Consider the following 24,838-nt stretch of genomic DNA (forward strand, 5'->3'; position numbering starts at 1 on the left):
CCCTGATTTGTACTTCATTTGCTGTTTTGTCTTTAAAAAAAGTTAAAAGGAGTTACTTACGCTTGAGTTGTTAGTCTCACTTATGGAATGTCCAATGTTATACTGGAGTTTCAAGAAATTTAAATATATTTAGTTAGTAAAATAAGTAGTAATGGCCTAATAATGTTTAATACCAGCGTTATGTTCATTAAACAAGAGTTTGTTTCCATTTTCTTTGTTGTCTACTTTTTTAAACTGGAAAAAATTCTTATGTGTATTGTAATTAGCAGGTATGGGGGCCTCTTCATTTTTACATGAAATTAATGCTCATGAGAGGCCTCAGAGTAGCAACTGTGGAGGATGAAATCCTCTCTTCAGATAGCAAGTATGGCAAAAGCAGCTGTATGTCAAGGTCCCCACCCTGTCCAACTCTATCACGAGTCAACCCAGATCTGGAGGTTCGAAGGGTAAGAGTAGTTCAGCCCTTGTCATTCTTTGCTGAGAGACCTACGAGCTTATCGGTGCCAAATGTAGTGATAGCTCTTGCAATATGGATACTATCTAATCCGAAAAAGGTGATCTGAAAGTGAAGGATTCTGTATCCTGAGGCCAACTCCCTAAACTATTGCATCCCTTTATGCTAATATATCAGTGTAATTACATCTATTGATACAAAAGCAGTGGTTTGGATATCATTCTAAAGAGTAGCTGTGTAGATGAGAAATATAAAAGGTAATCTTCCTTAGTTGATTTGTGACACTTGGCCACAGTTCCAATAAAGTAGTTTGATTTTACTGTAAAAGAGCACTGGCTGAAAAAACTGAGGATGATAACGTAAAGGGTTTTCTTCAATTCTGAGGGCTAGTCTACACTGGCAACGTTACAGTGCTGCCACGGCAGCGCTTTAACGTGGTTTGTGTAGTCATGGCAAAGCACTGGAAGAGAGTTCTCCAAGCGCTCTAAAAAAACCACCTCCACAAGTGTTTTTCACACCCCTGAGCGAGAAAGTTGTGGCGCTGTAAAGTGCCAGTGTAGACAAGCCCTAAATTAGGATAAAAATGTTTTTTCTTTGACTGTAGCTTCTGAACCATTGTTGAAAAGGAAATTGTACCTCTCTTGTCCCCGTATTTAGAGGGTGACCTAAATTTACCAGGGATTAATGATTGGGCTAATCATGTATAGTGATAACGAAGATATTGAGAGGAATTCTTTCAAATGTTGACTGAGTATACTATACACCACAACTTTTTTGTGTGTGTGGTCTTTCATACAAGCAGTGTTACAGTTTACAGAGTTAAATAAAAGTAGGTAGAAAAATAGGTTAAAAATTTAAGCATAGCTAAGGGAGAAAATATACATGTTGAACTGGGACTTGAAAGGAGGTTGAGAGTTGCAGGGGCAAGGATATAGGTAAACTATTCCAGAAGGGAAGATGTAGAAGACAGAAGTTGCATTAACAGTGCATCAACAGACTAATGAAAGGTCAGAGGAGAGGAAGTGAATGTAGCATGAACGGGGAAGCAAAGAGACAAAAGGTCCCGAAGTAGTTTGGAACAAGTCCATGAAGCACATTCGTTTTTTAAAAGAGAAACTGAAAACTATCCTCAAGCCTAGTGAGGACAAGTATAGTTTGAGACTGGGGATAATAATGTGTTTACACTTTGTACATGTGAGAAGGCAGGCAACAGTGTTTTGTACATGTTGTAGTTAGAGAACTGGAACTTGGGGAGGGAGCTATGATAATCAAGGCAAGAAGGGAGTCAGGAATGGATAAAGATTTCAGCAGAGGTGGAGCCAAGACTGAGGCACAGATGGACAATATTGGGAAAGTGATAATTGGCAGATGTGCAAATAGTTGTGGGAATTCCTGGTCAAAGATGCTAATGTTCCAAATAGCGATAGATGGAAGGAAGGGAAAGGGGAGAGATTGAGACAATGGTGCAAATGTATTTGGTTCAAGGAAAGGGAAAGGATACTTATAGGGAGGAGTTATTAAAAGTGTAGAAGGCTATGTGGGATTGAGTTATTTGTGTGAAAGGTAGCTGAGGTGTAAAGATAAGAGAAAGTAGAAAATCATGGAGATAAAAATTGAACTTTGAGGAACAGTATGGAGAAAGGCATCTTGGGACAAAGCTGGAGCTACTGCCAGAGACCACACAGTTAGATAGGTAGAAGCAGAAACACATGTCTCTGCATAAAGTAAATATGGGGCAGTCCTAAAGGGTAGAATGGTCCATATGTCAAAGATTTCACTGAGGGGGAGAAGAGCAAGGAGGGAGAAATAACTTACCAGCAGAAAGAACACTTCCACTGTATTTTGCAAGATCTGGTTCCTTATATTTTCCATGAGGAATCGGATTGGGGAAAGTGTTATGCTGCTATCATCAAGCTCCATCTACAAGTCCAAAGTAGATGGATCTTTCTACTAAGCTGGTCAGCTGAGAAGTTAGTGTAATATTAGCATTAAGAGGCATACGAATTAACACATGTTGAAGAGAAATGGAGCAGTTTGCAACTCTCAGAACTAATGTTTCAATCTTTCTGTTGATTCTGGAAGAGAGTGCTTGAATTGAGTCACATCTAGAAGGGTTAGAAACACTTTTAATGCAAGTATTTTCAAAAACAGGTGCTGAAAATTCAATTCCTAAGTCCACACATAGGCACCTTAACATTTCAAAATCTTGGCTCAAATTTTATATTCTGCAGAAATTCTTACAGGGTCACTAGAGAATGACACCAAGCCACTAATTCAAGCAGAAGAGACTAAATACCTCGCCTGATACACATACACACTATATACATAAAAGCACACCACTTAGTCTCTTTTGTGCTTGAACTAATTAGCCTGGTATCATTTTCTGGTTACCTTGTGAACACTGATGGTGCAAATGTCAATTCCTCAGCAATCAGATCCTCATATGTAACTTCAGTGCTACATGTCTTTTGACAAATTATCATATCTGTTGCACCATGTGCTGCTTTAAATGGGTTTTCCAGGGTGTATCATTCAACAGTTCTGTCTGGTATTCCCAAGTACCCTTAAACCTTGTATTCACTCCCCTCCCCTCCCCTCCCGTTTTTGGTATCATTTGGCATGCAGGTGTTAACAGATGTGAAGAGCACTGTGGTTATGAGGATTTGCTTGCTTCCTGAGGGACTGCAGCTGGCACCATCAACATTCATATTATAACTTAGTGTGACTGATTCACTTCAATGGAAGCTTGATTTATTAGGAAGGAAACCTATCTTTGGTTGGCGTAGATGCCCAAGTAAAGTTGTCATGCTATCTGATGTAGACATAATATAATGCAAGGCCAAGTGGGGAGGAGACCTTTTCCATTGAGGAGCTTTAGTTATGTGCTAATCCTTGGGTTCCTGACCAGAAACATTGAAATGGCAACTTGAGCTTCCTGTTAGATTTGCAAAATATATATTTGTATTGCTCTAAAACTGGCAAAACTTAAACAATCATATTATTTATTTATAACAATTTTACTACTGCTACAGCACAAAGTAGATAAAGACACAAGGTCCCTGCACCAAGGAGCTCACAATATAATTCAAATACAAAACACTGGACAACAATATTGTTGCTTAATTACTATTTCATTGTCCGTTGGAAAGAAACCTTATGGAGGTCTCAATCTCTGTCCTCCTCTCTTGTTTTGCAGAATGTTTTAGTGGACCCTGTTAAAAATGGTTCCATGACATATAGATATCTTGCTGAATATGCAGAGATGAGCTAGTTTTATGGACTTAAAAACATGTAAACAAATGAATCGTGTTGATCCCTCTTTCAGTTTTATATAGTTGAAAACCAAATGACTAATGTGTCTATATTCACAGATCAGAAGGTAACACAAATGTTCTGGAAGTGGCAAAGAAGCTGTCTCAATTGAAAATGAAACTTAACTGTTTAAAAGTACTCTAGAATCAATTATAAATAGCCTCATCATTAAGTATCCTTTTAAAATGTAAAATGTTTAGTTCTTTTTCTGAGGTTTCTTTCTCTGAAAAATGTCAAAATCTCCCTTTATGTTAAGGCTGCCAGGTGTGACTGTTGTAAGTCTCAAGGAACTCTCAAAGAAAAAGTACAGTGGCGTGGAGAAATGAAACATTTCTGTGATCAGCACTGCTTACTACGTTTCTACTGTCAACAAAATGAACCTAATATGGCAACACAAAAAGGACCTGAAAATTTGCATTATGGTATGTGATGTTTTATAGATCATAAATAGCGAGCGGAACTATACATTCATTGTTCTGAAAAGACGTTTTTTTTTAATTTACAAATTTCAATTGTGGATCAGTATTTTTCACTCAGATGACATCTACAAGCAATATAAACTTGTATATACAAAGGAGAAACTTCTGTTAAAGGAGAAATCAGAAATTGATGAAATTATATATTTTTTTCTTGCGATAAATCCTAGAGGCACCAGCCCCATTGTGCTAGAGAGTGTGCAAACATTTGTTTTGCTGTTAGAAATTTGCTTGTGCTATTTGTATTGGATTTTTAATGTTAGCTTTTTGTTTTATTGCCAGGTTTTAGAATGAAAAATTCTGTAACTTGTCAATTAATATTCTGATTCTGTGGACATGTATTCAGTACATTGCATGGGTAGAATTAAACACACAATTTGTTTGATGTTAAAGAAAAAAGAGACTAGTTCCCAGTGGATCACGCTAAATAATTGCCCTTTGCTGTTTGTTTGTTCATATAGAAAACTTACTTGTACTACAAGAGTCACAGTTTGAAGTTTAGCTCTGAGTCCAAACACTGGTTAAAGAAACCAAGTAATCTCAAGATGATAGGGGATAGTAGAACACACTTACTCATATTAGGTTCTCTTCAGCTCTAGTGTAATTTTGCATTTAATATGGTGGATAGGGAGCAGGGGACCCTCACTCCCAGTTCATTCTAATACCTGGCAATAAAACAAAAAGCTAACATTAAAAATCCAATACTCCTCCCTCACTCCCAGTTTGTCTTTGCTTGTACTTTGGGGTCTTTTCCTTTCCAAGTGTCCTTAGATCATGGGGAGAAGGGGGATACCAGGGATTAGAGGTGAAAACATTTTTTTCCCACTTGGGAACTTAACTTGCAACATCTTTTTGAATTGCACAATGCCCTCTTGCTTTAATACAAGGAGGCAGCTAGATCCTTTGAAAGAGCAGGACGCTTATGTGCATGTGGAGATCATAGTGATACTTAGGGGTTGTCCGCACACAGAAATGACACCAGTTTAGTTAAATCAGTTTTTAAAGCAATTCATTCAGATCAGTGCATCATCTTTGTGTGTACACTTTTAAACCTGAGTGGTCACTTTTAATTAAGCTCAATTTAAGATAAGTTGATATAAGGCAGTCTTAAACCAGATCAAGAGTATATTCACATGGGTATGCGCTGATTTAACTCAGTGGATTTAGTACTCATGTAGTTAAAAGGGTGTAATTTCTGTGTGTAGACTGTGTCTAGGACTGAACACAACTGTCATAGACAGTTGGCTGTGCTTGTCTGGTAATATTGTGGTAAAGCAGCAATCAGCAGTTCTGCTGTGGTGCTACCAGGATCATAGTAACCATCTTAATTTTTTTTGTTGAAAATTTATTTTATGCACTTTTTATATAAACTGATAAAATAAACTCTGTTAATTTTGAATCTCTTTATATTTTAGATCAGGGTTGTCAAATTTCCCGAACAAAAATGACAGTAAGTATATAAAATATAATTAGATATATTAAAATTACATCTTGAACTCTTAAAGAAACACCAACAAAATAAGTAACATTTTTAAATTATTAAAATAGAAAACATTAATTCAGTTTTGGGGCTTTTGCTGTTTTTTGTCGTCATGATCAGTGAAACTAAATTGGCTAGCTTAAGTTATAAAAATTTTTAAAAAAATTGTATTCATATGTCTTTTTAAACTACTTGCACTAAAACAAACTACTGTGTATTTTATTGCTGAATTATGTGAGCGTATCCCTTTAAAGATAATTCACAAGAAAATATAGTTTTTGTATGTTTTGTGTTCCGAATGAGTAGATGTATATAATACATGTACAAGGGAAAAAAAAACACTGATTAATGAGCATTTTAAGGTTATGACCCATTTTGGAATGGCAGAAAGTCCCAAATTAAGGCCTCTGATTATGCAAATAGTTACTGTCAGAAGTACAGTCACTGCAGTACAGAGTCCCATTGACTACATTGAGACTGCATGTGGGAATAATTGAGTAACTTTTTGCAGGACTGTGTAGCGGAGAGCAAGGCACAGCATGAGTGGAGCATGGAGTAACCTCAAGTTTTAATTTTACTAGGTTGTATCAGATTGTCACAAAAGGGGGTTTTAATAATGGTCTCTTCCTCCAGGTTACCTTGTTTTAATTTCACACTAATTTATTTTTCTCTCTTTTGTTGAGACCTTCGGGATGCTTATTTTCAGACTAGAATAGATGGGCTCCTTCAGATTCCCTGCTGCTATAGAAAAATATATTTAAGCTTGTATAGAGCTAAAAGTTAGACATATATAATACAGTATCTTAATTTATATTTAATTTGTCTAAATGTGTATGTGTTAAACTTTTTGGGATTTCTGTAGTAATTGGGGTTGTCAACCATAAGCCATCTTGATTAAAATTTCTGAGTGAATACATAGAAAACTGCTTTTAGACACACTGATTCGGTCCACAGTTTTAAAATAAAAAGCATCTTAAAAGCCCTCATGACTTAACCTTTACTTTTTAGGAAGTACATTGTCAACTATTGTAGTATTTTTTTAAAAATATTTTACTATTTTATAATATCCGTTTGTAAGTCTTAAGTATTTCCTCTACTGATTTTAGTTCACACTGCCATGTATAGGTGAAAAATCTCTTTTGAAGAGAACTCTGTTCATCAGTGGGATTATTTTTAACAGCAATTGAAATGTATGTAGTGTTCTGTCATGCAAAACCACTTTGATTTATTTATCATCACTTTTAGTGCTTTTCTAGAAATAGAGTTGGATTACTGCTATAGAGCCCAGATCGCATATTTTTAGGATAAAAAAACCAGCAGTGGAATGCTGAAATTAAAAATAAAAATTAGAATTCAAGATTTTCATTATGGATTATTACACCTCTAAAGAGGGTCAAATTTTGAGCCTCGAGCCTTTCAATTGTGTTGTTTTTAATGAAGTAGTTTAAAGCTAGAGCTTTTGAAAGTTGTAAACCAACAAGTCAATTTCTTTATGCTTTTATAATGTAACAGCAGTGAAGTCAATGTTGTAGTTTAAACTAAAATTTAAAAATTAATTCTGGAATAAGCAGTTATTCTGAAAGTATTAGCCCAGAACAAATAAAATTACAGTTGTATTATGCTTCTGACAGAAGGAGCTCATTTGGAAATACAAAACAACTTTTAACTAAAGAGCAGTCACCAATGCTGCTGTGTTTTGCTTTCTTTTCCAGTACTTATATATGTTTAGAACACAAATATTGACTGGCATCTGAAATCAAAAGCTGTAACAAATCAATAATGATGCAATTGTTTGCTTGTCTCCAGGGTTCAGCGCCACCCCCTTCTCCCACAGTTAACAAAGAGATGAAGAACAAGGCAATTCTTTGCAAACCTTTGACAATGACAAAAGCCACATACTGTAAACCTCACATGCAGACAAAATGTTGTCAGACAGGTAACTAGTGAATATTAGTAGAAGTACCAGTTCATTCATTTCATGTGTTTGAATTTTATTGGCTTGGAATATGCTACAGAAAGTTTAACTTTTCCAAGCTGTTATTGTAAGACACTTTTAAGTGCCTATCAGTATTTTGGCTTATTTTTATAGAAGATGATTGGAAGAAAGAATATGTCCCAGTGCCTGTTCCTGTACCTGTTTATGTTCCGGTGCCCATGCACATGTATAGTCAAAATGTTCCTGTTCCAACAATGGTTCCTGTTCCAGTAAGTCATGCCTTATTTTCAAGCTGAATTTCATTCAACTTTAGCTCAGAGAATAATTTGTATTATTTATTAATTTGCATGTTCGTCGTTAGGACCATGCTGCAGCACCTTTTTTTCCCGGTAGAACAGTACTTTTCCCAGTGACACTTCAGCTCCCTCACCAATCTTCAGTAAGCAGCCTGCCCGCTGGCACGCACGTAAGCTCTTACAGTGCTGTTTGGCTCCAGTAGCAGTTTTGACTGGTGCATCTCTGCTGGATGGTCGAAGATGGGGAAGAGAAAGATTGCATTGGGGATGGCAGGGTGAGACTAGCAGGAGGGAGTAGAAGCAAAGAGGGAATGACAGGGTTGCAATGGAAACCAAGATAAGATTTGGATTTCAAAATTTCTAGCAAATTAAGCTTTTTAATACTTACAATTTACATAGCATTCTACATCTTCTACGTGATTTACTCAAATGATAATCCTTACAACACTCCTTTGACTAGGAAGGTAAAAAGAATTTCCCACATTTTACAGATGGGGAAATTGAGGCCACCAAAAGAGGGTAATGACTTGTCCAGGGCCACAAAGAGTAGGTAGATGGAGTCAGACCTGGGATTAGGAGTCAGGAGTCTCCTGGCACTGTTCTTTATTCTCACCACAAAATTGTACTACATTACTTCTCATAGCATTTCTGTCCCTCTTTTTTTCACTCTGGTCATCTGTATTCATGGTTTTTCAATGGTCTTATCAACTGTTGGCTTTTCTGCTAGACCCTAATGAGGGCGCCGCTTCCTAAGCCCTGGACTATTGATTCTTTTAAAAGATAGATGTAAAGCTTCTGCATTTAACTCTTAAATCATTGGTAATCATTTGTTAACAATGAAATTTTTAAAGAGTTATTCATTCCTATCTGCTTAGGTGCCAGTTCCAGTTTTTCTGCCCACCACTCTGGATAGCAATGAGAAGATCCTTGCAGCAATAGAAGAGCTGAGGGGTAAAGTTCCTTCAAATCCTCTGGAGGCTGAGCTACTGACTATAGCTGAGATGATGCCTGAAGATGATGGAAAAACAGAGTCTACAGATTTGAACAGTATGTTTTATTGCTGTAGCCTTTGGATCCATGTGTTTTTACTTCTGTGTGTATATATCTATAGTGTTCTTATATTACAGTAATTAAATACAAAATTGCTATTTGTGAATTTTAAAATTAATTGGAAACTTTACCTGTTTAAACAAATTTCTAGAATATTTCATCGTATTTGAGATGCAGGTAACTTTTAGAAATATGTTCTGTGGCTTTGCTGGCAGCCACGTAGATGCTGGAATCCTCCTCCTCATTTGCTCTTAGAGCCAGGAGGATGACAAATTGTCACCCAGGATTTTCTCACTCTGTAGGGCTCCTTCCTTTACATCTCTAGTTTGACGGCTGCTTCATTTAAAAAAACCACAAACGCAGGAAAGTGACTTCTGCGGCTGGGTCCAACCACCATTTATCTATCAACCAAAGGAGGCTAAAGAAAGAACAAATTAATTGTTGTTCTTGCAGTAGCTCTTTCCTGTAGACACCTTAAGTTATTTATTAGCTGAGGGAAAAATCCACCATCTCAGTCGCGCAAGGCAATGGCTGAAACAGTTTTTGCAATTGTGACGAACAAAATCAGCCTCTCAGGGTGCCTAAAGACTCGTTATAAGGGGTACATTTTTAACGGTGACAGTTGAATGGTTTACTAAGGTTTGTGGTGGATTCCAAATTTTTAAATCAAGATTGCATGTTTTTCATACACTCTAGGAATTTTTTGGAGGAAGTTCTATGGCTTGTGCTATAGAGGGTGTGAGGCTAGATGATCAAAAATGGTCTATTCTGGTCTTAAAATCTATGAAAACCTGCAAGAGCAGAGTCTCTCCCTGAAGCAGAACAAGGAAGCAGTTGATGCAATTTCTGGGGCTGTGACAGTGAAACTGCTTTCCCACCTTCTTCCCGTACCCCCTGCCATCTCACCTGAAGGGGGAGAGAAACTCTCACTGAGGCATCCTCAGATTCTGAGGATGAGATGCTTCAAGACTTTCACTAGGAGAGAATTTCTGCAAACTTTCCTGCCATGCACACTTTTTTTTCTCCCCACATATCATATGTTTATGTAGCTTCTAAATTTTACCAGAAAAAACCTCTCTTTCAAACAGGAACCTAAAAAGCTTTTGAGAGGTCTCCAGAAGCTTTTTTCCTAGACTTCTTCAGCTGTTTCCTCAAACTATCCAGAGACGATATGGACAAATGTTTTATGTCTGGGATACAGGAGGCTTACAAGGCTACAGAACTTCCATGTCCATTAAAATTTAGCGTTCACAAAACCAGGGCCACCACCTCAGCTGGAGAGTTGAAGGTGTTACTGGACAAGCTTTGCAAGATTGCCACCTCAAGTTCCCTTTGCTCTTTCACTAGATACTGTTGACAGAACATACAAATGTCTGCAGACAGAGCCCTTTGATAGTGGAGAGCTTGTGTGCTCTGCGTTTGACTGTGGAGAGCTTGTGTGTGCTCATATAAGGTGTACCTCTGACAGAAGTTGGGAAAGAGGTCAAAGATTCCTGTTTTCTTTCATCTCCCCTCCCTTTTCTGGTTTATCCTCTTGTTTTCGATAAGGTCTGATATAAAGAAGTCCAGGATCTGTGCTGTTGCAGGCAAAGCCGCAGAAAGACAAATTATATTCCCACTTTATGCTAATTTGCTTTCTGTGGCTGATTGAGACAGCCTAGATTACCCAGTCCTGAGCTTTGCAAACTTGGACTTCAACAAGAAATTCTCCATAATTAATCAGGGCAGAGTAGGCTAACAGATATCTTTCTAGCTGGGAAGGAATCATACTGAAGAAGTAGAATAGAGAGCTCCAGAACTGGAAAATCTGGGCTGGTGATTTGCTGTCATCCTACCTGGCAGTGAGTACATGAGGAGGAATTCAGTATCTGCGCTGTCTTGGCAGAGCCACAAAATGAAAATTAACTGTTAAATGGTAATTTATTTTATTTTATTTAATTACAGGTGTAATAATTGAAACAGACTTGATAAACTCTGATACAAAGATGCAGACAAGCTTGCCTGATATTCCGTATGAACCAGACCTCGATATTGAAATTGATTTTCCAAGAGGTATTTCTGCTATTTTTTCAACAAATGTTCTGAATGAAATAGTCTTTATGGCCTGGCTTCGTAGTCTCTTTGGTTGTGATATACACTGTTATAACATAAGAACACCCATATTGTCCATCTGGCCCAGTATCCTGTCTCTGACAGTGGCCAGTGTCAGATATTTCAGAGGGAATGAACAGAACCGGATAATCTCAAGTGATTCATCCCCTGTCATTCAGTCCCAGCTTCTGCCAGCGGGAAGTTTAGGGACACCAGGAGCATGGGGTTGAATCCCTGACCATCTTGACTAATAACCGTTGATGGACTATCCTCCATGAACTTATCTAAATCTCTTTTGATCGTGTTATACTTTTGGCCTTCACAACATCCCCTACAATGAGTTCACAGGTTAATTGTGTGTTGTGTGAAGAAGTACTTCCTTGTTTGTTTTAAACGTGCTGCCTATTAATTTCATGGGTTCTTGTGTTATGTGAAGAGGATAAATAATACTTCCTTATTCACTTCCTCCACACTACTCATGAATTTATAGACCTCTGTCATCATCTTAGAGTGATGGTCCCTATTGTATTCCACTAAGAGTTATGCACCAGGTACACGAGGCCAGAGGTTTTTAAAGTAATAGCATCCATTGGTCCACGCATGTGCCCTTGTACTGTCTCATGATTTCGCCTGAGGCGATAAAGGGTGGGGTGGACCAACCATGACTTCAGTTCTTTCTCACTGCTGCATGGTTTGAGTTGGAGCTTCTGCTATTCTCTCATCCTTCGTGATGTACTTTCTAAACTTTACAGAAAAACTGTTTTTATTCTTGTACATAGGATTTTACTGATTTTGTAGTAATTTCTTATGATTAAGGACTTTGGGACGCAGCTTTGGCCAGATGGTGGACTTTGTTAACAAGCTACTGCAGCAAGATTGTGCCCGCTTTCAAGCTGTTTTGGAGGAGCGCAAGTTGGTCACTAGAATTATACTTCAGGCTGTGATTGATTCCGCAGACATGTCCTCGTGTACAATGGCAACTGGAATTGTCATGAGGAGGGAATGCTGGTTACACTCCTCAGGTTTCCTTAGGGAGGTACATAGCACAACTGAGGACCTCCCTTTTGATGACTCACACCTTTTCCATCAGAAGATGGATGATTGCTTACACTCATTCAAAGACTCTAGAGCCACCCTGTGATCACTAGGCATTTATACACCAGTGCCCAAATTTTATTGCCTGCCATCTATACAACGCTACAGAGCTCCCCAGTTCTACCACCAGCGAGTCTTTGAGACTCCACAGAAGCGCCCAAAGGTACAAAGATCCCATCCGTGGGGACAGTCCTGTGCGCAATATACTCAATCTTCTTTTAAACAATATTTCTGAGTGCGTTTAGAGAACCGTTGGCCACTTTGCACACTAGCACTCTTGCCAGCCACCCCCTTTCGGGGCAGTCTCAAACTCTTTCTGCCAGCATGGAGCGCAATAACAGTGGACAGGTGGGTCCTGGATGTCACTCGACATGGCTATGTGATTGAGTTTGATGCTACCTCCTCCACATTCTCTGCCCCAGTCCTGTCTCAGGGACCACTCTCACGACAGTATCCTTGCCCTAAGGTGAACTCCCTTTTGCAGAGAGGAGCAGGAGAGCCAGTGCCCACAACCTTTCAGGGCACAGAGTTCTATTCCAGTTATTTCCTGGTGCCCCAAAAGAAGGGGGGATGTAGACCAAGTCTGTATCTCCAATGCCTCAAGCGTTCTATTCGCAAGCCAAAGTTCTGCATGGTCATGCGTGCGGCCATCATTTCCTCTCTAGAAAAAGGCATGTCGTTTACAGCTCTTGATATGCAGGATGCTTACTTCCACGTCGACATCCACACAACCCACAGACAGTTCCGGAGGTTCATATGGGTCCTCAGCACTTCCAATACAGGGTTCTCCCATTTGCACTTACCACTGCTCCACGAAGGTTTTCTCTGTGTTAGCGGCTCATCTCAGATGACAGGGAGTCCTTGTCTTCCCCAACCTGGATGACTGGCTGCTGGTGGCATGGCCCGGAAGGGAAGCTCGAGAATTGACGTCCCAGCTCCTTCTACTCCTCTTCTCCCTAGGGGTGAGTGAAAAATCAACTTTGCACCCTATATACAGTCCCTGGAGTTCATTGGCACACACTGATGCAACCTCCGCACGTGCTTATTTGCCGAAGGTCAGGTTCCAGACACAACTGGACCTGATTGCTTCAGTGACATCCAAACCCCCGGTCTCAGCCAGAACTTCTCTCCCTCCTCGTTCACATGACAGCATGCATGTATGTCATGGCCTTTGCTCACCTGTGCTTCTGCTGTCTATAACTATGATTGCAGGGAGTATGCTCCCCTGTGAGCCAACCCATTAACACCGTTCTCACTGGTCCACTAGAAGTAATCTCCTCCCTTCGATGGTGAACAGATTCTCTCCAGGTTTGCTGTGGAATGCCCTTCCTTCCATCCTGTCCGAGTATGGTGATGATGGATGCATCGTTCGATTGCTGGGGCACCCACGTGGGCTATCACATGATGCAAGGAGCTTGGAACACTTGGGAAGCCAGGATGCATATCAACGTCCTGGAATTTCGGGCAGTACGTAGGGCATGCCACGTATTTTTACCTTCCATCTAATCTTGTCATGTTCTCGTTATGTCAGATGACAACACTGTGATTTGCTACATAAACAAGTGAGGAGGCACAAGGTTCCCAACGCTGTGTGCAGAAACGACACACCTCTGGAAGTGGTGCATTGCATACTATATCCTACTGTTGGGGATTCAGAATGTGATTGCCAATGCTCTCAGCAGGAACTTTGTGACCAACTGAAAATGGGAGTTGCACAACATGGTTGGTGATTGGTTTCAGAGTAGCAGCCGTGTTAGTCTGTATCTGGAAAAAGAAAAGGAGTACTTGTGTCACCTTAGAGACTAACAAATTTATTTGATCATAAGCTTTCGTGAGCTCACGAAAGCTTATGCTCAAATAAATTTGTTAGTCTCTACAGTGCCACAAGTACTCCTTTTCTTTTTTGGTTGGTGACTACCTTTCATGCCAACCCCAAGTACATCCAGTACTGGTCCAGGGGTGGGTTCAGTGCCCATTCATAGGGTGACACCTTGGGCATCGACTGGTCAAACCGAATCAATTACACCTTCCCTCCCCTACTGCTCCTGCCCCGCGTCCTCACAGACTCCCACGTGAGAGGGCAACAGCCATCCTGATTGCCAGTTCTGGTTTCCTCCACTCTTGCTTTTGAGGTTCCCAGTACTGCTCACACAACACAGCGGCAGGCTCAGGCAGCCCAATCCACAGATGCTTTATGTGAGAGCTCGGTTTTTGGATGAACACCTCCGCTAGCGTGGGAATTTTCTTTGGCAGTGCAAGATGTCCTCTCCAGTAGCAGGAAGGACTCCATGAGGTGATCCTACCAAGTTAAATGGATACATTTCACTTCCAGGGCCCACCAGAAGGGTCTTTCCACTGAGGCCAAAGGCATCCCAATGCTCTTAATCTATTTCCCTCTCTGGGTCTCAGGGTTCGCTCTCAGCTGTATTAAAGTGCATGCAGTGGTTATCAGAGATTTCCACCCTCCTGTGGATGGGAATTCAGTTTTCACTTAGCCTGTGACTCCCAGATTCTGGTAGGGCCTTGTACACAAATACTTTCCCAGTCAGCCTGTCTCTCCTCGGTTGGACCTCAGTCTAGTCCTGACGGCATTGATGAACTCACCCGTTGAACCTCTGGCCTCCTGCTTACTTTCTCTCGCTTTCCTTGTTGCTATTATCTCTGCAAGAAGGGTTGGTGAACTACAGGCCAAGATGGCAAATCCCCCTTTGTCACATTCCATAAGGACAAAGTCTCCCTGTGCTTGCACCCCAAATTGCAACCAGAAGTTGTTTCCTGCTTCCTCCTCAACCAGCTCATACGTCTGCCTACCTTCTTTTCCAAACCACTCGCCTCAAAGGAGGAATGGCAGCTTCATTCTCTTGATGCACGTAGGGGCCCTGGCCTTTTACCTACAAAGGACGAGGTCATTCCAGAAATCTCATAGACTATTTGTTGCCATAGCAGAGAGAATTCAGGGGCAGGCAATCTCCAGTCAGAGAATCTCAAAGTGGGTCTCAGGGTGCATTACACTCTATCAGATGTTAGGGCAGTCCTAACCAAGCGGGATACGGGCCCATTCCACGAGAGTGCAGTCATAAACTGTGGCCATGCTCCATGAAGTGGCCCCTATGGACATACATAAGGTGGCCACGTGGAGTTTAGTACATACCTTTTCTTATTATGCTGTAGTCATTCTGTGCCAGGGGCTTTGTTTGGTGTGGCGGTCCTCTGTTCCACTGTTCTGTCTTCCTCATCATAACCTCCTCCTATCTAGGTACTGCTTGTTAATCACTCTCAGTGGAATGCAGTAGGGACCATCACTCGAAGAAGAAGGTGAGGTTACTTACCTGTAACTGGGGGTTCTTTGAGATGTGTGGTCCCTAGCTGTATTCCAATCCCGCCCTCCTTCCCCTCTGCTGCGGATCTGGTCAATTTTTTGGTGGAGGACCCACGGATTCCACTCTTTTGAAAAGCTCTGGCTCTGGGCCCATGATGCATGCACGTAATCCTCAGTGGAATACAGATAGGAACCATGCATCTCAAAGAACCTCCAGTTACAGATAAGTAACCTCATTTCCCCCTTTAGTCATCTCTTTTCTAAACTGAACAGTTCCAGATTTTTAAACTCTCCTCGTATGAAAGCTGTTCCATTCCCCTAATCATTTCTTTGTTCTACCTTTTCCAGTTCTAAAATATCTTTTGAGATGGGGTGACCAGAACTACACTTGGTATTCAAAATGCAGGCATACAATGGCTTTATATAGTGGCATGGTGATGATCTTCGTTTTATTATCTATCCCTTTCTTAATGGCTTTTAACATTCTGTTAACTTTTTTGACTGCCGTTGCACATTGAGCAGATGTTTTCAGAGAACTATCCACAAATACCAACTTCTCTTTCTTGAGTGATAATAGCTAATTTAGACCCCATCATTTTGTATGTCATCCCTTTACATTTTACTGTCTTCCTTCTTTGGGTGGTTGATTCATAGAATATCAGGGTTGGAAGGGACCTCGGAGGTCATCTAGTCCAACCACCTGCTCAAAGCAGGACCAATCCCCAACTAAATCATCCCAGCCAGGGCTTTGTCAAGCCTGACCTTAAAAACCTCTAAGGAAGGAGATTCCACCACCTCCCTAGGTAACGCATTCCAGTGCTTCACCACCCTCCTAGTGAAAAAGTTTTTCCTAATATCTAACCTAAACCTCCCCCACTGCAACTTGAGACCATTGCTCCTTGTTCTGTCATCTGCTACCACTGAGAACAGTCTAGATCCATCGTCTTTGGAAACCCCCTTTTAGGTAGTTGAAAGCAGCTATCAAATCCCCCCTCATTCTTCTCTTCCACAGACTAAACAATCCCAGTTCCCTCAGCCTCTCCTCATAAGACATGTATTCCAGTCCCCTAATCATTTTTGTTGCCCTCCGCTGGACACTTTCCAATTTTTCCACATCCTTCTTGTAGTGTGGGGCCCAAAACTGGACACAGTACTCCAGATGAGGCCTCACCAATGTCGAATAGAGGGGAATGATCACGTCCCTCGATCTGCTGGCAATGCCCCTACTTATACAGCCCAAAATGCCATTGGCTTTCTTGGCAACAAGGGCACACTGTTGACTCATATCCAGCTTCTCATCCACCGTAACCCCTAGGTCCTTTTCTGCAGAACTGCTGCCTAGCCATTCAGTCCCTAGTCTGTAGCGGTGCATGAGATTCTTCCATCCTAAGTGCAGGACTCTGCACTTGTCTTTGTTGAACTTCATCAGATTTCTTTTGGCCCAATCCTCTAATTTGTCTAGGTCCGTCTGTATCCTATCCCTACTCTCCAGAGTATCTACCTCTCCTTCCAGTTTAGTGTCATCTGCAAACTTGCTGAGGGTGCAATCCACGCCATCCTCCAGATCATTAACGAAGATATTGAACAATCCCCCATGGGGCACTCCGCTTGATACCGGCTGGCAACTAGACATGGAGCCATTGATCACTACCCATTGAGCCCGACAATCTAGCCAGCTTTCTATCCACCTTATAGTCCATTCATCCACCCCAGACTTCTTTAACTTGCTGGCAAGAATACTGTGGGATACCGTGTCTAAAGCTTTGCTAAAGTCAAGGAATAACACGTCCGCTGTTTTCCCCTCATCCGCAGAGCGAGTTACCTCGTCATAGAAGGCAATTAGATTAGTCAGGCATGACTTGCCCTTGGTGAATCCATGCTGACTGTTCCTCATCACTTTCCTCTCCTCTAAGTGCTTCAGAATTGATTCCTTGAGGACCTGCTCCATGATTTTTCCAGGGACTGAGGTGAGGCTGACTGGCCTGTAGTTCCCAGGATCCTCCTTCTTCCCTTTTTTAAAGATGGGCACTACATTAGCCTTTTTCCAGTCGTCCGGGACCTCCCCCGATCGCCATGAGTTTTCAAAGATAATGGCCAATGGCTCTGCAATCACATCCGCCAACTCCTTTAGCATTCTTGGATGCATCCCATCCAGCCCCATGGACTTGTGCTCGTCCAGTTTTTCTACATAGTCCCAAACCACTTCTTTCAGCTTCGGCAGACTGAGGGTATATGAGTGAGTTCCTCATCCTTTGAAAGAAACTTTTCCAAATAGAGCACTATAGCATGGCTCCTGGAAGGAGCGGGTCTTAGACAAAAGGAGGTAGGTACCATTTGGCCTTGAGAGTGGACTGGGGAAAGCATTCTTAAGGTTGCCTCAGGGACTCTGGACACACCCTGGCTCACATTGTGGAAGACGAAAATGAAACATCCTCTATATCGTCGGATGCATGACCCAGAAGACGCACCTTGTACTCAGACCTGCTCAACCTCTCCATAGCACCCCCATTCATGCTTCCAGTAGTCTCAGAACTTCTGGCTCAGAATGGAGGTGAGATGCTGCAACCAAACCTCCACTCTGTCTAACCATGTGGATGCTTTCTGGTTGACTCAAGCAGAGAGGTCCTGCTCGCTGGAGGTGCAGGAGGTATGATAAACAGCATGTAGGAGTTAACAAGGACAACTTATATTTTGAAATGGATGAGATTCTCCGGCTGGGCCAACGGGTACCATATTCCTCCTGTTCAGGGAAGCATCCAGGATGATACACTGGAGTGCCTATGTCAATTAAAGCCAGTGAGTGTTTCCTAAGGCCCCTGGCAGTGCACCTAGTGGCCATATCAGCTGGCCATCCATCTGTTGATTGACCATTCCTTTGTATTCTTACAGCCAATGGCAAAGAGGTTCCTGAAAGGCGTCTCTAGACTCTTTCCACCACTTAAGGACCCAGACCCAGCATGGGACCTTAATCTGGTCCTCTCTGGGCTAGTGGAAGCCCTTTAGGGCAACGAGCCTGTTGCCAATGGCTCAATCTCACCATAAAAGTTGGCAATCACATCAGCCAGGAGGGATGGAGAGACTCAGGCATTAATGGTGGGACTCTCCAGATACCATTATATACAAGGATGAGGGGACAATGAAGCCCCGTCCAAGATTCCTGCCAAAAGTAGCATTGGAATTCCACATCAGTGAGACCATCAACCTACCTATGTTCTTCCTGAAGGTTGAGTGAAACAGAGTTTGCACACGCTGGATGTGCAAAGGGCGCTGCTATATTATTGGACAGGGTCAAGCCCTTCCAGAAATCACCTAGGCTCCTCTTTTGCTTATAGGGAAAGGATTATGGGTCAAGCAGTACCCACCCAGAGACTATCTGTCTGGAGCATCACACCATGATTTTGACTTGCAGGGTTGCTACTTCCATACAAAGTGTTAGTGCATTCCTCCATATACTGTCTCTATCAGTGGCTTCTTTGGTGTGCCTTTCCATCAGGGACATCTGCCACACATTTATGAAGCATTACACACTGGTGTAGGTGACCAGGGATGAGGCTAGGTTTGACAGGACTGTAAGGACTACTGTTTGGAAGTCACCTGCTGTGGAATATAACGGACTATCGCTCATAATAAAAAAGGTTACTTACCTGTACAGTAACTGATTTTCTTTGAGATGTGTAGTCTGTATATATATTCCACAACCCACCCGCTGTTACTACTACTTGGGAATTCTCCAAGCCCTGAGCTCTGAAGGTGGTGAAGGAACTGAGGGTGATGAGGAGGTTCCTGCCTTTATACCCTCACTGGAATGCTTTAGAGTGTAAGGGTTCATGCACTGCCACACAGATGCTTCAGACTAGAAAGTTTTCTGGCACAGGCACGGCCCCTGCAATCGCAAGCTGTGGAATATGATATGGACTGCACATCTTGAAGAATATTAGTGACTGAACGGCTGAGTAATCCTTTCCTTGGATGTGTGGCATAATGCCGTTCAGCCCCACTCTGAACTCAGTCAGTGCTTAGTAGTTAAAGGAAGGCTGACTTCCCCTTCAGTATTAAAAGTCAATAAAATTACAGCCTGCAGCTTTAAATCCAGTCTGTCTTCGTTTTGCTGTGTGTCCTGATCAAAAATTGGTGGATTCTTTCCACCTCTCAGGGGTTAATCAGAGATGCAGTATTGGGGGGCCTTACCTTATAATGAATAATTTGTATTACCATCGCTACTAGAAGCCCTAGTTACAGACCAGATCCCATTGTGTTAGGTGCTTGACAAACACAGAACAAAAAGACTGTGCCTGCTCCAAAAGGCAATCGAAGACTTAGTAATGTTAACTTTACATTTTGTTATAAACAAAAATAAGTGAACAAAGTACATTTTGTAATGTAACCCTAATTTGTTTTTTTTCTACTGTTTATTCTCTAAGGGTATGTCTACACAGCCGCTAGATACTCCACAGCTCGAGCCCTGTGAACCTGAGTTGGCTGGCACAGGCCAGCTGCAGGTGTCTAGTTGCTGTGTAGAAATACCATTATTTGTTAATTCACACAGTGGGATCACAGGTCTGATCCAAAGTTTGCATACGTGAAAGAAAAACTGCAAAGTGATGTGTTAGGCACCTCTCTTAATAAAACATAAGAATGGCCATACTGGGTCAGACCAATGGTCCACTTACCCCAGTATCCTCTCTTCCAGCGGGCCGGTGCCAGTTGCTTCAGAGGTAATGAATGAAACGGCAGTTTATCAAGTGATCCATACCCCATCGTCCAATCCCAGCTTCTGGCAATCTGAGATTTTAGGGGTGTCCAGAGCATGGGGTTGCATCTCTGACCGTCTTGGCTAACAGCTATTGATGGCATTTTCCTCCATGAACATATCTAATTCTTTTCTGAACCGTGTTACACTTTTGGCCTTCACAACATCCTCTAGCAATGAATTCCACAGATTGATTGGGTTGTGTGAAGAAGTACTTCCTTGTGTTTGTTTTAAACCTGTTGCCTATTAATTTCAGCAGGTGAACTCTGGTTCTTGTGTTATTGAAAGAGTAATTGTGGAACAGTACTTGTTCCAGTACAGATTCTTGGGGAACCTTGCTGTTTACCTCTCTTCTATGAAAACTGACCTTTTATTCCTGCCCTTGGTTTCCTGTCTTTTAACTAGTTACTGATCCATGAATTTCCCTTTTATCCCATGACTGCCTAGTGTATGTAAGAGCCTTTGGTGAAGGACATTGTCAAAGGCTTTCTGAAAGTCCAAGTACACAATATCCACCGGATCAGCCATGTCCACATGTTTGTTGATACCCTCAAAGAGTTCTAACGGATTAGCGAGGCATGATTTCCCTTTACAAAAGCAGTGTTGACTCTTTCCCAACATAGTGTGTTCATCTGTGGGTCTGATAAATCTTTTTTTACTATCATTTTAACCAGTTTGCCTTGTTCTAAAGTTAGACTTACTGGCTTGTAATTGCCAGGATCACCTCTGGAGCAGTTTTAAAAAATTGGCGTTACATTAGCTATCCGCCAGTCATCTGATACAGAGATAGATTTATGTGATAGGTTACATATCACAGTTGGTAGGCTTTCACCATGTAACAGACCACTTGAAAATTTTTCTTGATCATTAAATTGCTTTTGAAATTGGTATTTCATATAAAATACCAAAACAGAATGAATTGCCTCTTCTGAAATTCCACATTTGGTCCTGCAACAAATGTTAGCAGAACATTATAATCTGTGTACTCTAATAGACTCCTTGTATTAGTGCAGATTTATGTAATTCATAATCTTGGACCATGTAATCTCTCAGAAGTTTTATGAAACTTAAGTTTCTAATATATTTGCAGCGGCTGAAGAGCTTGATACAGAAAATGAATTTTTGCTGCCTCTTGTCTTTGGGGAAGAATATGAGGAACAGCCAAGACCTCGACCTAAAAAGAAGGTAATAGATCATGTGATTCAAATACAAAAAAACTTCGTACACTGCAGGTTGACTAAATTTTAGATCACTGTGAAAACTGAAGTTATTGCTAATTAAAATATTAATATGTTTAATTGCTTTGGAATGAAATAGTGCACTTGTTCAAATAGTAAAATTAATTCAGTGCCATGAAATTAATTCAGTGTAATACTTACTCCAGACTTGTCATCGGGCAGAGTGAGTAAGAGAGTGGTTGCCAGTTAATTTCTGGGGTTTAATCCCATCTTTGCCACTGATTTGCATAGCCTTGTTTACTGCTGCCTCAGTTCCCCTACTTGTAAAGTGGAAATACTAAATCAGTGGTGGCCAAACTTACTGACCCTCCAAGAAATTCCATTGAGCGTAGAGCTTTACTTTGCTCAGCCAATTATATAAATGTATTAGCTTACTAGAGCAGCCGCTATAAGTAACAATTATAAGTATTTTTCAATCGCTCAAAATTTTCCCAGACTTTGTTTCCATTCTGAAATTTTCCAGGTTTGAGGGCTGACCAAGTTTGATTTTTGGTTGTTGAAAATCTGAGCAAAAACAGTTGTGACAATTTTGAGTGAGAGTCGGGAGGAAATATTTTCCCTCCATATTTTTTGAAAGTAAGATATGTTTTTTAAAAAATGCTGCTGCATTTAACAGTTCTAAAGACAATGGTTGGGTACAGAAAAGCTGAAATTTGGATCGAAAAAACACTCACTGAGAAGTGCCTTGGAGTGTTCTGGTGAACATTGGTTTTGATTAGCAGTTAAGATTTGTCAAAAATTGTTCTTAGCAGATGCACAGTATGGTTTGCAGATTTTTTTTTTTTTTTTGGGCTAAACTCATAAAGTGCAAAACTAAGACTGCTCTGTCCATGTGTGCATGGGAGAAGAATTTAGTAAAAGTCCCTGTGTATCTTGTAAATCATATGGGGCCATTGAGATTGTTTGCTTGCTCTCTTTTTAAGAAGGTGCAGTGTTTGGGTTGCTCTTTTCCTAGCCTCCTTCTTAGAGTAGTATCCCTATGGGTGCTCCACTTCAGGTACGCTTGTGTCCCTGCACTGCCGATCGGAGAACTTTGGTAGCAGTGTCCATTTGGCCCGCACATGCACTGTCCCCCCTCCCCATGCTCTGCCACGAGGCTAAGCAGCACTCACGGGCGAACTCCTCACAGTTCCTTCTCAACACCCCCGGCTAGAGATGAAGCTATTAACAGTCCATTTTTCAGATTCTCTCTCTTAGCACTTCAGTAGTTAGTTAATACTTTTCTCTTAGTGCTAGATCTTTCTTTAGTTTCTCTTTCTTAACATCTAAGGACTATGGGGCAAAGAAAACAACCATGAACCCCCTCACTTAAGGCTTTAAAAAAAGAGAGCTGTGAGCCCTGAGAAAAAGATCACTGGCACATTTGGTATCATCAGTACAGAGATAGTCCAGACGGTACCCATAGCGCTCGAGGGTCTGAAGTGGCAGGTACCACTGATGTGCCTAAAGACCTGATGGGCATAGGCGCTGAAGCAACGGTACCAATGGATAAGGGCAAGGACAGAGACTGTGCCACCACTAAGAAGACACTGCCAGTATGAGCAGTACCATCAGCACCATCAACAGCGAGCCATCCAGCTTTGGAGCACTCTGTATGGCCAAGATCCCCAATACTCTGTGCCGCCGGTCCCCCGACAACTGCCGTTGGCACTGATTAGGTCTGCACCACAGGAATTTAGACACTCTAGAGAATTCATGGTATCTGACGTACCAGGGCTCTGATACCAAGTTTACTTTGGGCACCGGAATCTTCACTAGCACTGTGTCATGCACCTCCAGTCTCCTGTGATGAATTAGATAGTGTGTAGGAGGAGGTTGTCTCTCACCCTTATAGTGCTCACTATCAACCTGGGCCCCCTCAGTCATACCCTCCACCTGCTCCTCAACCATGGTGCCCATGGCTAGCCATACCACAACCACCAAGACCTTTTTCTCTGCACCAGTGGCTCTACCAGGATCCTTGGCTAGCGTACAGACTACATGCCTTCCAAGCATACAGCATGACCCACTGTGAGCCTTTTAGGCGCTCTCCCTGAGCCATGGCATCCAGAGCCTCCGAGATCATGGAGGAACAGTTAGGGGGGTGGATTTGAGGAGGAAGTCACACCACAGACCAACATCTCTTCCTCCTCCCCAGACGAGGCAGTGATGCCCCTTCCACCATCTCTAGCCAACAAGTTAAGGTATTTCAAGATCTAGCTAAAAGGGTGGCAGACACACTGCAGATACCTCTTGAGGTAAAAGACACCTATTATAAGCTCTTCTTCCAGAATAACCCTCCCCATCAGCGAGGCCCTTCTGGACTCAGCCAAGCTTATGTGGAAAATTCCAGCATTGATCATGTGCACCTGCAAATGGGCTGTTAAAAAAAATATTACATCCCAGCTAGGGATACGGAATTTCTTTTTTCCCATTCCCCCTCCTTCCCCAATTCTATTGTTGTGGACGCAGTAGACTCCTGGGGTCTCCAACACCAAGTGAGGTTGACCTTCTATGATAGGGATTGGAAGCGCTTCAACCTATTTGGGAGAAAGGCCTATTCCTCCACCACACTGCAATTTAGAATTGCAACCTATCAACCTCTGACAGCAAAAATACGCCTATGTCAATTATACCAAGCTTAACGCTTTTATTGATCAGCTCCCAGAGTTGCACCATGAACAGTTTTTGGGCCATTGTTAGTGAGGGACAACTGGTGGCCAAGACAATGTTCCAATCAGCACTTGATGCAACCAACACAGCAGCCTGGTTCATCTCTACAGCAGGGGTTATGCAGCTAGCACCCTGGTTGCACCTATCTGACTTCCCTAAAGAAGTGCAGATTACTGTAGAGGACCTTCCCTTCAAAAAGAAAAGGAGTACTTGTGGCACCTTAGAGACAAACCAATTTATTTGAGCATAAGCTTTGCATCCGATGAAGTGAGCTGTAGCTCACGAAAGCTTATGCTCAGATAAATTGGTTAGTCTCTAAGGTGCCACAAGTACTCCTTTTCTTTTTGCAAATACAGACTAACACGGCTGTTACTCTGAAACCTTCCCTTCAAAGGCACCAGATTGTTTGCCGAGAAGACTGACATGTTCCTCCATACACTTCAGTCTCCAGGGCCACGCTCCGGTCATTTAATCTGCAGCCTCAGGCATAAATCTCGCACTCCACATTTTCCAACTCAACGCTATCATGAGCCTCAAATGAAAAATCCAGATTTTCCAAATGTAAACCATCGGGTCCCAGTCTTCCTTGTCACAAACATCCACCTCAAAACATCAGTTTTGACATCTTGGTTGGGGCACTGACAGACCATTCCCCTCAACACCAACTGACCAACCTGTTGCACGCATCT

At 41.8% G+C, this 24,838-nt stretch overlaps 1 protein-coding gene across 8 annotated transcripts in view; it reads left to right on the top strand.

Moving 5' to 3' along the window:
- The window catches only part of ZMYM2 (zinc finger MYM-type containing 2), a 178,085-nt gene that overhangs the window by 136,235 nt on the left and 17,012 nt on the right, over positions 1–24,838 (top strand). For all 8 annotated transcript variants that reach the window (XM_077809171.1, XM_077809145.1, XM_077809186.1 and 5 more), the window contains 7 exons: positions 4,023–4,188; positions 5,658–5,692; positions 7,529–7,658; positions 7,812–7,927; positions 8,830–9,001; positions 10,949–11,056; positions 21,350–21,444. In XM_077809171.1, coding sequence (XP_077665297.1) covers positions 4,023–4,188; positions 5,658–5,692; positions 7,529–7,658; positions 7,812–7,927; positions 8,830–9,001; positions 10,949–11,056; positions 21,350–21,444 — 822 coding nt within the window. The remainder of the gene's footprint in view (positions 1–4,022; positions 4,189–5,657; positions 5,693–7,528; positions 7,659–7,811; positions 7,928–8,829; positions 9,002–10,948; positions 11,057–21,349; positions 21,445–24,838) is intronic.

This window comes from Eretmochelys imbricata, chromosome 1 (genome assembly GCF_965152235.1).
Source record: "Eretmochelys imbricata isolate rEreImb1 chromosome 1, rEreImb1.hap1, whole genome shotgun sequence".
NCBI classification, from domain to species: domain Eukaryota; kingdom Metazoa; phylum Chordata; order Testudines; family Cheloniidae; genus Eretmochelys; species Eretmochelys imbricata.